Source organism: Limulus polyphemus, unplaced genomic scaffold (assembly GCF_000517525.1).
Source record: "Limulus polyphemus unplaced genomic scaffold, Limulus_polyphemus-2.1.2 Scaffold50, whole genome shotgun sequence".
NCBI lineage: Eukaryota > Metazoa > Arthropoda > Merostomata > Xiphosura > Limulidae > Limulus > Limulus polyphemus.
In genome coordinates, this window is record NW_013665660.1 from 802245 (window position 1) to 817061 (window position 14817).

At 36.1% G+C, this 14817-nt stretch overlaps 1 protein-coding gene across 1 annotated transcript in view; it reads right to left on the reverse strand.

Annotated features, from left to right (window-relative positions):
* The window catches only part of LOC106463020, a 38151-nt gene extending 23617 nt beyond the window's left edge, over positions 1-14534 (reverse strand). Inside the window, exons 1-5 of the mRNA XM_013922993.1 lie at positions 14354-14534; positions 13225-13290; positions 10956-11175; positions 10008-10186; positions 1292-1485 (exon numbers count right to left, since the gene is read on the reverse strand). Coding sequence (XP_013778447.1) covers positions 1292-1485; positions 10008-10186; positions 10956-11175; positions 13225-13290; positions 14354-14369 — 675 coding nt within the window. The 5' untranslated portion in view covers positions 14370-14534. The remainder of the gene's footprint in view (positions 1-1291; positions 1486-10007; positions 10187-10955; positions 11176-13224; positions 13291-14353) is intronic.
* Positions 14535-14817: the final 283 nt, after the last annotated feature.

Below are 14817 nucleotides of genomic sequence, written 5' to 3' on the forward strand. Positions count from 1 at the left end.
CTATTTTCTAGAACTATCCTGTACCTTGGCGAATGCTCTAGCATTTACTGGATATAGGGTAGTCTGGTATATAAAGAGGGTGACAACATGATGGTAAGAATGTGTGTGTAGACAGTGAGTAATTGATCTGCAGTCAGAAGTATTATTGAGCACGTTCGTTGTTATAGCATTTGTTTAGCGAGATTGTTGAAGTTGAGTGTATCGGTAAAGTTATATTTGGAAAGAATAAACCAGTTTTATTAAGAAAGGACTTGTGTCGCTTAAGTTTCGTCGGAACGAAGTTATGGAAAATCAATTAACAAACGGAGACGTAACAATACTTTGAACTTATCAAAAATATCTCAATTTCAGGATACAACAACATGTTCATAAAATGAAGATATTTAACATTTTAAAGACAATGTCAGAGTACATCTGAACTTGCTTATAATATCTAACACTTCAATAATAAAGCAGTATGTTTTTCTAGAAAATATTCATTCTTAGGAACTTGTTAACTACATTATAGTGATGGTATTCAACTGATGACCTATGGCAGAATGGTCACAGTAGAAGTAAAAGCTTGCATATTGCTCAGCATTAAGACTACCTAACTTGGGGTTACTTTGAACAGCAAGATAACTTTGAACATTTTTTGTGAAAAAAAAAATTGATCATTTTAACCATCTATAAAAATTCAGCAATGCAAAAAAAATTATTTACTCTAAAATCTTTATTCTTACTACTTTATCAATGAGTTTTGATAATAAAATATTTCTGAAAAAGAAATTTGGTTTGCAGGAAATTTTCAAACATGGCCATCATCAACATATGATAATAACAGGTTTTCATGATAATCAAACTATTCTTTTTTTCCTAGTGAAGAAAGTGTTTCATACTGCTTCAGAAGATTTACTAAATTTTTTAAAACACACAAATCTGTTCAAAATAGCTCCATATACAAGCTAAAATTGATCAGTAATTTATAAAAGACAATGTTCAAAGTAGCCCCGCTCTTGGGGTTATTTTGAACAGCATGAAAAATTTCTAAAACCTTTTAGGCAGTTGATATATGAACTAATAACTTATGGAAAAGAAACGTACGCCTAGGCCCCACATTTTGATAACACAACAACTGAGTTTCCTGTGGTATCTTTCAAGTGGAAAAAGTGTTCAGAGCAACCCCAGTTTACAATATTTATCATTAATTGTACTTGTTATTGTACATTTTTAGCAGCTCTACTGGTCGAAATTATTACATAATACATCAGGTGTTCAGCGTTGAAAATAATATGTCTTCTCTTCATCTTACCTCAATGTAAGACCAGGGAGATAACTGAAAATCAATGAATGTTATTTGAATACATCCTTTATCTTCAATATTTCTGATGATGTACTCACAGCTGTAGTCACCAGGATAACTAATAGGGAAGTGTGGAGATTCAAAGACATTTGTGGTGTTTGACTGGTACAATACATAATGGCCTTTCAATACATACACATTTTCTGTTGGACATAAACAAGAATTATAAAACAAAATGTATTTGTATCAGGTACATAAATAATCTTACAATTACTAAAGACAACATCATTTTGCAGAAAAAAAACATGCCATAAGAATCTTTTAAAATGTTTATTCACTGTTTTGCTAATTTGAAGTATGTTTGAGCATTAACATATATTTGATTATAATTGACCATTTTAATTGGGGACAGTTATCTAAAAATATTTAGAGGATGTTATAATTTTCCTATACTGAAAATGTATTTCCAATAAGTACTTACCTCTTCTCACAAGATTAGCTATTCTCGTTCAGTGCTGTACTCTCTATATGCAAACTTTTTCTTTACGCATGCCACAAGTTTTCTGCTCCCCTCCCCCTTATTAGAATTGCTATATTCCAACATGTCTCTCATGTAAATCATCATGCATCAACTCCTAACCAATAGAAGCATGATATGCTCACGTGACCCAAGTGACTTCCTCTATACTCCTCTACCGAACTATCAATTCGAAGTTTGGCAGAAGATGTCAGCACCAGAGAAAAGTGGGGAGAAAGGATGGGAAGTGTGAGTAGAGGTAAGTACCTATCAGAAATACATCTTCAGTATAGGAAAATTATAACTTCCGATATGGTATTTACCTCCTCTCCCAAGATTAACTAGAATCCCACATGAGAAAAGTGGGTAAACAAGGATGTGCCCCTGGATGTAGAGTAACTAGGGTGTGATGGACAGTACTCAGAAAGTCAACTTCATCTAAAACCTCCTTGTAAGATACTGACACAATTCAAGGGTAGGATGAGGATCATACCATCTTCACCTCAAACCCAAGAACTGGGAATTAAGACCCACACCGATTCCCGGGTATGACACGAGGATTAGCTTTGAGCTATCAATCTGGGAAATTGACATCCGGTATTGAAAGGGTGTCTATCACATGGAATCGATTCCCCCCAAATGAGGTACAGACCAGGATCATCCAATGGCAATAACATCCCCATAAGAAGAGAATGAGGGATAGTCAAGGACATTACCTTAACAATCCCATGTACCACATGCTGTGACCCATGACACAGACAGAGGAAATCAAGGGTCAACCTAAACCCATATGAGGACTTATGATGATTGGTTAACTCTAACAGAAAACCTCCTCGCGGGGTACCGACATCCATGTAAGGGTAGGATGAGGGCTACCAATCGAAGGGGTGAACTGCATTCTGATGTCTCACTCCATGGTATTGGATATTGCAAATAGGAGGATATTACATCATCTACATTCGCAGAACACCACTGCCCTACTCTGTAACTGAATAGTTATTATGTGAATCTCATTCAGCAGGGTACCTCCATGGTGAACCACCTCAGTGGCTTGAAACTGGACAATGGCAAGTATTCATATATTCCACTCAAAGAAAGGAGGGTGATGATGTGGTGCAGAGTCCAAAGGAACGTCATCATTGGAGACAGTGTAATGAGTGACCATGAAACCTTATTTTGAAAAGGAGACCATACTGAGTTATTCAATCTAGGCATGGCAGGGATGGGATGAGCAGCAATCCCCTTCTGCTTTACCCATGCAGTCCATGGGTGGTATGGTCTGGGACAAGCATGTTTATGAAGCAAAATATTGTGAAGTTATTCACCGTCAAATGATCTTGTGGAACACTCCATCTCCACAGTGAGTGTGCAAAGCCATGAAAGATAAAGCATAAGTCAACATGGCTGTACAGTGCAGATTTAGAGTTAAAGAATACCTAGTCAGGCAACAGTCGCCACAGAGCAGGATCCATGTTATAAAAAGTCAATAAAGGCCTCTGAAAGAAAGTATGAAGAAAAATTCAAGAATGGCCACAGGTGGTAGACAAAACCCTAATGAAGAGGAAACCATGATATGATGGAGATAGTGAGAGATGAACATAGTGGGAGTGCTCCACATGCTAGATTGCAGAATCTCCTCTACTGAATGACAAAGACAAGAAGCAAGGGAAAAGTGAGGTGTTGGATCTGATGGGAGGACACCTGGAACAAAGTCCAGGAGGAAGAAGGTGGGGAAGAATAGGCTAATCAAACCACAAGGCAGACCCAACTGTTAAGGGTATAAGGTGAAAGATCATAAAGGGAAGAGGATTTTCATGGGATAAAGAGTTAGGAATGTATACCCCAAAACTTAGCAGTATGGGCTATATAACAACGAAAAGCCCTGACCAGACACAGAAGCCTATCTGGATTTGGGCGAGGGTAAAGATGGGAATAGAAGAAAGGGAAATAGGAGAAAAGAAGGAACCACCCTCCCGAGTTGCTGATGTCTTTGGGAGAAAGGAATGATCCAGATAAAGGGGAAGATAGTTAGGGTGATAAAAGGTATGTGAAACATCAATGGCAAACAAATCTGACCTTCAACGTCCACAGGCTAAGAAAAGAAGGAAATATGTTTAAGGGAAAGGTGAAACATGGAACATGAGGAAAGTGGTTCAAGTGGGGGAAAAGTAAAGGAATGTAGGATCACATTAATGTCCCAATCTGGAAGGCCTGGATGCCTGGGAGGGCGATGTATCCAGACGAAATGCATGAGAATGGCAAGAACAGGGGAAGTAAAAACCCTACAATATCAGGAAGAACGAAAGGTATGGGATAAGGCTGCCCAATATTGAGAAAGTGAGGAGACTAAAGACCCACAGCCAAAGAGCCAAGTGAGAAATTCCACCACACGAGCCATGGTAGGCTTGTCAGTAGAAAACCCCCCTGGTAATATACCAACTGTGGAATACCTTCCACTTGCATTGGTACACCTCCATGGAAGATGGATGGATGGAGCTAGCTAACCAGGAAGTGACTCGACATGTGCAACCAGATTGTCTCACCAAGGACTGGACAAAAGCCAGGCATAATGATGCAGGACATGAAGGTTGAGATGTAAAATATGTGATCAAGGTTGATGAAGAAGGGAGGGAGGAAGTGGAAGAGGGATAGGGGGAGAGAGGAGCTGTCCTTTTAATTTTGGAAACCAAGGCTGAGCTGGCCAACAGGAAGCAATCAGTAGGACTCAACAAGGAGGGAGTGGATAATATAAATCACCCAATGAAGTAATCAGATGGGTGGGTACACATAAAGATATGTGTGTGACCAATCCTGTCTGAAGGCATTGACTGCCAGAGCCTGTGGATGAGGTACAGGCAAACAAAAGAGAGGCAATTTGGTGTTGAGGTCTACAACAAAGGTATCCCCATGGGGAGAACCCCACTGATGGCAAAAATCCCTGAAAATGAGGAAATCTAATGCCCACTCCATGAGATATATCTGGTCATGGTACAAAAGACAATTCACAACCAGATTGAAAACACCCAGCACATGACATGTAATAAGGCAAATGTGATGTGTGTGGTCCCAGTACAATAGTTCCAATGTCCGAAAACGTAGATATCTGGACTGGGTATCCCCTTGGTGGTTGATATATACCACCATCATAGAATTGTCTGAATGAACCATCACCAGAGAACGTTGATATGCAAAGCACTTTTGTCCAATGGCCTGAAGCTTCCTGGTGATTGACCCATTCCCCCATCCCTGAAGGGATGTGTTTATGAAAAATGTAGATAAAGACATAAGGAAGGAAGCAGCACACCCACTGATGAATAGACTTTGTCCAGCCACGAATTCAGATTGTCTCGCAGGAGGAAGGGAAATGTGGTGGAAAGAGTATCCCAAGCAAAGTTCCATCATTCATAACTGAGAGAGACCAGAGCTGTCATTGAAAAACCAATTTGATCAACCAACCCACCCGAGCTGCCACAGAAAGTAGCTGCTGAGTATGGTTGGCCAGTTCTTGTTCGGAATTAGCCAAAAGAAGCCAGTCATCCATGTAATAGTGAAATTTTAGCCCCAGAACATGGAGATGATGTGCAAAAGCCTGGACTATTCGACAAAACATGTAAAGTGCCGAAGGGGAGGGCTCAATATTGGTAAACCACCTCAAGATGGACAAATTGAAGATTGGGTTTGATTTGAATTTTGCACAAAGCTACACGAGGACTATCTGCACTAGCAATCCCTAATTTAGCAGTGAAAGACTAGAGAGAAGGCAGCTAATCATCGCCATCCACCACCAACTCTTGGGCTACTCTTTTACCAACAAATAGTGGGATTGACTGTTACATTCTAACACCCCACGGCTGAAAGGGGGAGCATGTTTGGTGGGACGTGGATTCGAACCCACGATCTGCAGATTGCGAGTCGAGTACCCTAACCACCTGGCCATGCCAGGTCAAAACTGAAGATAAGAACGAGACTGAGGTGATATCAGTATATGTAGGTAAGCATTGGAAACATACATTTTGTCATCCACAACCCTGGAGAAAACACCCACCTCAGGGTGAGAAAAGACTCCACTGTGAACTTGGGTAGTGATATGAAGCAGTTGAGGCGAGCTAAATCGATTACCAGCCACTAATCCCCGATTTTCTTGAAGACAACGAAAAGGCGGGAATAAAAAACCCTGGAAGGATGGGTAACATGTTTGATTGCCTGCTGCAAAAGCAATTTCTGAACCTTTTCTGACAAACGCTGGCTGGTAACTGGATCTCGAGGAGGAGGATGGAAGGAAACGGAGAAATCAGAGATAGTGGGGAAAGAAACTGAACAACGAATCCTTCTGACAGAGCCTGAAGCCCCCATTGATCATCAATGAAGATGTCAGCGATGAAGAAACTCAAACAGCTGAGCCCCCACCAGACCTGAACTCAATGGGTAGTCACTGGTACTGTTGGCGATGAGGGGTGCATCGTCGAGGAAGGCAACAAGAAGAAGTACCCCAAGTAGAAGAAATAGGTAAGGACTGGGGAAGGGAGGGACGGGAAACGGGAAGTGGAAGCATATGAGGCTCTGACTGAGACAGAAGGGCTAAAATATTTATAAGGATGGATTGTTGGTGGACTGATATCACCCAAGGCTCAATAGCTTCTGGGACTGTATCAAAGATGTAATTCTCAGAAATGGGCCATACGTAATCCTTGAGATATCTTGAGGGTAAATGGTCCCAAGCCAAAATGTCATCATGACCTATATGGTCCCAACAACAAAGAAACCACTACGTAACACCAGAGCCAAAGACGACATGGTTGCTAAAGTGAAGGAAAGAAGGGCAAGGGTATATGCAGAAAACCCCTCAGGATTTCTGTGGAGAGCCTCAGATAAGAGGTGTATGAAGAAAGATACCATAAGAGGTTGGTAAAGGTAAGATATAGGCGAGAATATTGGGCTTGGATAAGATTGACATTTGATTTGGGAGCTGCCCCCCCCCCCCCCAAATAGGTAACAAGGAATCTAACAACTGCGGATCTCAAAAAGGATAGTATGCCCAATGGTAAAAAACCCTGGGGGCATGGCATGCTAATCCCCTCACTCAATTGCAATCAAATTGATCAACATGAACCCTAATATCAATGGAGGGAGGAAAAAACAGAAAGTGTTGGGAAGATTGTTCATGCAATAAGGAAGGTGAATAAGAAATAGGTGAAAGGGATAAAACATCAAAAATCTGAGACACAAAATCCAGAAAGATCCAATTAGGCTTCAAAGAATCCTCAGGTTGGGAATGAGAAGGAACGGCAAACACTGGAGGTGGAAAAAGACAATTAAAGTCCTTGTCAGCCTGAACAGACTCAGCCAGCTCAGGAGGAGTCTGGGGACAAAGGTTGGTCCATGTAACATTCGATCTCTCGATGTATAAAAGCAGATAAATCCACCATTGGGTCGCCTGAACAGAACAGCTTCACCAAATTCGAGTGCAGAAATAAAGCGACTAGAATTAACTGATAAATACTAATATAGGAATTAGGTTGAATGAAAGCAAATTAAGTCGAAAAATAGCCACTTCGTGAGGGAAGCATTAAGCAAACAAAAGACCACATACGAACTCAAACACTTCCAAATGAGAAGTGATAGTTTGGTAGAGGAATCATGTGAGCATATCATGCTCCTATTGGTTAGGAGGTGATGCATGATGATTTGCATGAGAGACAGCAATTCCAACAGGGGGGAGCGTAAGACTTGTGGCATGTGTAAAGAAAAAGGTTGCATATAGAGGGCAGCACTGAACGAGAATAGCTAATCTTGTTAGAGGTGGTAAGTACCATATTGGAAAAGGGATTTGATGAAGACCTATATCACCATCTGTTTTCTCTACACACTACCCTGCTAAGTAAATCTTTTAAATTGAATCTTATCAAAATTTCAGTATCATTTTTCTGAAAATATGCATTCATACAGTGGTTTAGTACTAGATAAGAACAAAAAAACCTAGGCTGTACGATTATCAGAAATAGAAGACCTGAGGCAATGTCTCAAGGAGTAAAATTTTAATTAATTAAACAGCTTTAAGCAAAATGCACGGAAAGACCATTTCTCTGTTCAGTTCTCTCTATATCTGTTTGATTTGTTTGTGTAAAGTTGTATATGAAAACTTTATAAGCAATATTTTTGGTACTATGAAAACATAACCATACCAAACTGACTACAGACCAAAAGAACATCTTATTTTTCAACTTTCTCTCTACTTCTAACACACATTCATTTTATTTTCTATATAAAATGTTTATTTACTTCTTTACTTGTTGCTGTTTTTTATGTGTAGAATATACAAGTAACTACAGAGTATTGAAACAACAGTGAATATGAACACCAACAAAAATAACAAAACTTTACATGGGGTTTCAGTAAAGAAGACTAAGGAGAAAACATTCAAAGTCTTTTGTCTTCAGGCAGAATAAGAACTTCTTGCACATCATATATGAGCCATCTGGTGAGGATGTTTGATGTGGTTCATAATTGGTAAGTGGTACTGAAACTTCAATTACTGATTACATGGTTCTGGTTCCTTACTGGTTGATAAGGTGGTTCTAGTTTTAGTGACAGTTATGTGTGCACTCCTTATGTTTATCAGTGATAACCACAGGCTGATAATCTTCAATCTTTTGTCTCTGTTGAATAAAGGCAGCAGGATGTTTGTGTAAAGAATTTCCTTATCTTCCTAGTTTTCCAATGCAATGAGCCTGAAACTGTCGCAGCTAGTTAATTGTATCTCTTGTTACAACAAAAACATTTTACTATTTCCTATTCCCATTGTGAGTTGAATACTGTGGTCTATAAAGTTGAAATGTTTCCATAAAGAAGTTAGGTGTTTCTTTCTGTACAGCCAGATTGCAAATGTGTCATCTACAAAGCATCTATAAAAACTAGATCATTTTTCTCTGGAGTTAAGTGTTCTGTGTTCAGAGTTTTCTATGCAAATATCTGCTAAGACTGGAGAAAGTGGAAAACCACAGCAAGGTATTCTGTTTGTTAACAGAATGCGTGTTGTATTGGAAGTAAGTAGACTGTACACAAGCTGTAGTTAATTACATGATAGCTTCAATGTTCATGTAAGTTCTGGTTGATAGGGAACCCTCATTTAATAGCCATCGTTTGGTGTTAAAAGATGATACATCTTTCACTTTCAGAGCATCATAAATCATGTATGAATTAATCAAGCTAGTGTTAACAGTAGCTGTCTTCAGTAATTTTTTGTTTCTTGTCTAATTGAACATCATTCTGGCCATCACTTTTTTATGCCTGATTAATGTGTATCTTTGAAATAGATGGATAGATAGATTTTATATAAATTGTAAGGTGATACATTGCTACTGAACTGGATGATACACACTCCTAAACCAGTCTTAAGGATAAACAAGAGGGAATCCTCAATAGCCATGGCACTTGAAATTCTTTTAGACAGGATTAGGGTAAATTAATCTATGAGAGCTTTGCTTCCCTTTTTATTAGCTATATTTTGTGTGTCAGCAATACCAAGTGTGGGGCATATGTATACCTTATTTGATTTTATTAGACATTTGGTTCTATACCAGCCTACCTTCAAATTGAAATTATTTTATACAGGCTTAGAATAAATTAATCTATGAGACCTTGGGTGTGGTCAAATACATCAATCAAAAGGGTTTAACCTCCAAAGTCCAAAACTGTAATTAGATCTCAAATCAGTCAAGAGATGATGAAGCTATGAGCTAAAAGTTTGTACTTGAAAAAAAAAACGAAAAATTCAGAGCCATTCTATGAGCTGCTCAGTTGTGGCTAAAAAACAATGTCTTCCTTATATAAGTTAATCCTGAAGTTTATGGAGGAGTATAAATACAAAAACACAAACAAGAAAGCACTAGAGAGTTAAAATTTTGTTCTGATATTTGTTTTCTCTTAAAGAATATAGCAAAAAATTTATTTTATATGCCATTAAACTGCTCACACTATTTTACTTATAAACATACAGTTTTTTTAATTTAAACTACTTTATATAAAGCAAAATTAAGTTAACCATTACACTAGCTAGAAAAAACATTAAAAAAACTGTTTGACTGAGAATAATATTACACAAAAATGTAATAAACCATTAATTCGTAGATAGACATTACATTACACAACCAAAGATTTTAAGAACTTCTACTACACTTTAACTTGAAATAGGACATCATCATTACTTACTGGCTGCTGTGAACTGAAGAACAAAGCTATCTTTGTATGTATATCTATAGAAGAAATCTATAGTCACAAGTTTAGTTCTAGACTCATACTGCAAGCTGAATGATTTGTTATTGACAAAACCACAAAATTTCTGACCAGATATGGCATAGGCTGATTCTTTGATCCAAACATAATCACATCTAAAATAAAAACAAAACTAAATGAACATTTTGTTACATACACACTTGTATCTGAAATTCAGCTATATAAGGGTAGTTGTTTTTTTATACCAAAACTAAGCTTGTCAGTAAAGTAACACATGGAAACACTTTTATCATTTGAATACATTTGTTTAGCACAGTTAGTCTATCAGAAATGATAGTTGTTAAACTCATAGTTATTATTTAAAGAAAAGTTTTATGATACAGAAATAACTTCACTGTCTTCCTGAACTTTCTGTTAATTTTTATGAGTTGTTCTTAATTTCATGATACCAGTTTATGTCAAATATCAATTTTTTACATAGTTTAATTTTTCTGCTACGATAATGTAAGTAAGTGAATAATTTAATTGTTGATATGGTGATGTAAGTTATAAACAAAAAAGAAAGATGTATGGTAGTTAGTACTGCTGTCTTATGTTATATTGTTTTATATGAATATAATTATATTATGATATTGAGAGTTTAAACACTATAGGATATTAATGCAAATTATTTCTTCATTTGTGGCTGACAATGTTAACTTCTAGTTGAAACACTTGAGTATGATGTTAGAATTAACAAGGTTATACTTTGGTCAACATACAAGTTCATTGCATCTTTATTAACCACATATTGTTTATATTTACCATATCAGTAAAGAAATCAAAGTTAAAGTGGTCTAGATGTTTAATAAATGCAAGACATATAATTCAAAAGGCTAACTAAACATGACAACATTTGTTACACAGCTATGGCTAATAGATTACCTGCAGGAGTTGTCAGAGCTGCACTTTGGAATGTTTAGATACAGAACTGAAACAACAATGTGACATGATGGGCAAGAGACTAGTTCCACAGTACATTTAGGAAGGCTCAGATTCTCTGTTTCATTTTTTAAGAATTTGCTGCTTACATTTTCTGCTTTGATGATCCCAGTTTCCCCAATATCAACATAATATTTCTTTCCATTCATCAATTTGCATAAGTCTAAATAAACACAAAACAATTCTAAAATAACAGGAGAAAAATGGAATACCTAAGGGAAACTTTTCATAAAATATAATTATGTTACACATGTATGTGTTTAATATATTATATTATTTCTCTGATGCTTTTTCATTTTAGTTATTTGTTTTTTTCACCTCAAAACACCTTATGCACACAATGGGCTAAACAGCCAGGTCAGAATAGCCATCCCTAATTATAAATTGTGGAGCAAAGGGAAGCAACTGTCACTTGAAGCAGCTACTCTTAACAAATAGCAGGATTGCTTGTCATTATTATAACCCACTCACAGTTGAAAGTGTAAAATGTGTTTGGTAGTACCTCATCTCAAATCTGAGACTCTCAAATTACCAATCAGATACCACAACCATAGGCCATGATCAAGTATACTTGTTCATGATTACTATGAAGGTGGAAAAAATATCATCAATGTACAGCAAAAGGATTTTAAAGACATGGGTCAGTCTTACAACTGTTGTTATTCATAAAATATAGAATGAAAATGGTATTGTAAGGAGACAACCTTGATCCCATAGCCTATTTATTCTTCCCTAGACAATTTATTTGTTTTTGTGAAAGACAAAAGCTGGCATATCGTTTCATGTCCTTAAAGCCCCTCTACTATCAAAGGTACTAATTATTGTATGCTGATGGTAATGATATTTTTGCATACTTTAGTTCATTGTTTTCATCATAGGAGGTGACTCTCATTTTCGGAAGTGAAAGCTTTGGGTTTGTGTTATGTCTTATGTAAATTATGCCGACTGTTTGCTTTTAATTAGATTGTTCCAACTCTTTGTTTTCGAAGTGCAACATAACATTTACACATTGCACAGTACAATCATATATTTCAGCCAAAACGTTACTGATCTGTTTAAAACAGCATATAAACTTTAAAATGAAATAAGCAGCAGTTATTGAAGCTGACATGTAGTATGAAAAAATAAATATGTATAGGCAAAAATTTAGAAAAACTATTGATAATTACATTTCTAAGGTAAATAGAGAGTCAATCACACTTTCTAAGAGCGATTTGCACATGCGAATGCAGTGGCGTGTTGTCATAGTTACGAGCTTAGCGCCGGGCTTGGTTTAGTTCCAGTATATTAAGTTCAAAGCAACTGTATGATCATTCCACAGTACAATTCCTTTGTAATAGAAGTCAAAGAGAAACAGCATTTTGAAGGAGATATACTTCAATTTTTCTTCTAGGTGCTGAAATAATTACACAGTAGAACATTCACGATATTAACAGCATTCGATACTACGGCCCAAACCAACTTGGATTAACACCCTTTGCCGCAAAGTGAAAGCTATGCATGGTTACAAAAGAGAACCACCCGCCCCAAAAACATTGAAACGAAGTTGGCGAAAGCTCATACGCCTCTAAGTCAATGCCTATTTTGATGGGCAATACTGCTGAAGAAGCATAAATCACAGTAATACCTTATGACTCTCTTCTCGATGCAGGTCCGATAACCTTCTATGCCTTTGTTGCTACTAGAATTTAACATCCACAAACTTGTATGAAAAATCTGTAAAAAGTTTGTCAATATGTATGGGCTAAAACTGGCCGTGCCGTCCTTCGCAAAGGATTGTTAAAAAAATGCGTTGTCGGGCAGCAGTAAATTATACAGAATAATCGTGTCATCAAACTGAACACAACTGATCATGGTGTGAACAAGAGCAGTAGCCAGCAGGTGATCTGGAAAATCGTTTTTATAATTTGCAATTAACTTTCAGTATAAATCATTCAAAGTACAAAAATGTTTAAATATTATGTGATAGAAAAACAAGATTATTCAGTTCTAATTAATAATTTAGTTTAAAATCATACCTAAGTCGATTATAAACAGCTAGTATGTCAAACCTACACATTTAAAAGAATTGTATTTAACATACGCAGACAAGTAGATTTAGAACTACGATAGTGTACAAAACTCAGAAAACTACAATATCAGAAGTGGTTTTGTTTAAAAGTTAAGCGCTCTTTTTTTTTTTGTTTTTTTTTAATAAGAAAATAATACTTACCTCCATCTGGCAAACATTCGTTCACAGCTAACGAAACAATAGCCACCAGAAAGGCAATCTCGAAATCTGATAATGAAAAACAAACTCTCTGGCCGTCAAGAAATAAAAGAAAAACTTACTTAAAAAAGTTTTAAAATAAAAGAAACTAGCCATATGTTCAGTGGAATATATATTCATTTTTTGATAAACAAAGGAAGCGTCAAACCAGGAAGGTTTTAATGCCACTATATATATAATAGGTTACGTTACATCAATTTCTAGAAATATATATGTGTGTTTACAAATCAGCAATCAAAATTTGATGAGTTTACGTAGAAATTAAATATTTGCGTTTCATTAGTATTTAAGTTGTATTAACACCTTAACCATGAAAAATATCATAACCTAAAATATTTTACATGACTATTTAATTTAATTTAATATATCTTAAATCCTAAGAGTTTGGCGTGAGTGTACGAGTTCTTGTGGAAGAAAGACTTCGAACTATTATTTAGCAGTAAGTTAGATGTGGTTTTTACGTATATAGTCACAAAGTCAAAACGATTTCTGTTTAAGAATTACTTCGTTGTTTGTAAAATAAGGAAATTTATTCTTGCTAGGAACATTCAAAACATAATTAAAGTTCAAAATTATGAAAAGGAATATAGTGCACTTCACCTAAACGGCTGATATACAGTCGATTTTATTCGAAACTATTATTTAATATCTCTCACATAACGAAAACAAATAAAATCCAAGTTTATTCTGACTGTAACATAATTAACAGGAAATTCGTACAACGACGTTTTCCTTTCACCATATAAATTAAATCCAACTTTTAGATATAAAAAAGTAATACACCACATAACAGAAATCTAAAATTCAAAATGGTATACACCTTTTCATTTAAAAACGAAGACTTGTACAATTCTATCCTTATAGCTCTACTGACGAATTCGTTTAGTACAAAAAGTAGACGTGTTACAACAGAAAAACAAGAAACATAATAAAAAAAACTTTAAGGTATAATGAATGTGCGAAGTTCTAAACATAATAAATACAATGAACTAGTTATGCATTAAAAGCTTTACAAAAAACACTAAATATACATGAATGCATATACACAATTAAATGCTTAATAATTACTCACTTGACCACAAGTCCATCAAACTTGTACGTGGAATCGGTAGAAACTATACAAATAAACTTTACATGAATTGTTTTAGAAACACGGGTAAATCGTAGTGCATAAGACCAGGGTTTCTTTACTATGTGAAGAAATACAAGCTTTATAAATAAAACGACTCAGAAGTCTTAGACTGAGACTCAGTAGGCACGATGAACGAAATCAGTGTCTTTTGGGCGCTAATAAGATTAAACATTTTAATCCACTTTAGCTGTGTGCACTTGGGTTGACGAGCGCGGAAAAATATGAATAAAGAGATCTTGGATATTTTACTAATTATAGTATTTCTTTCACAGGGATTTATCAGGACCTGCATAATTAATAAATGAATTGGCAGTTACTGTTTCATTTTAGATATTGCAAAAAATTACTGAACCACAACGCTTTAAGTTTTAAATGTAGACAAAAATTTAAACTTACATATATTG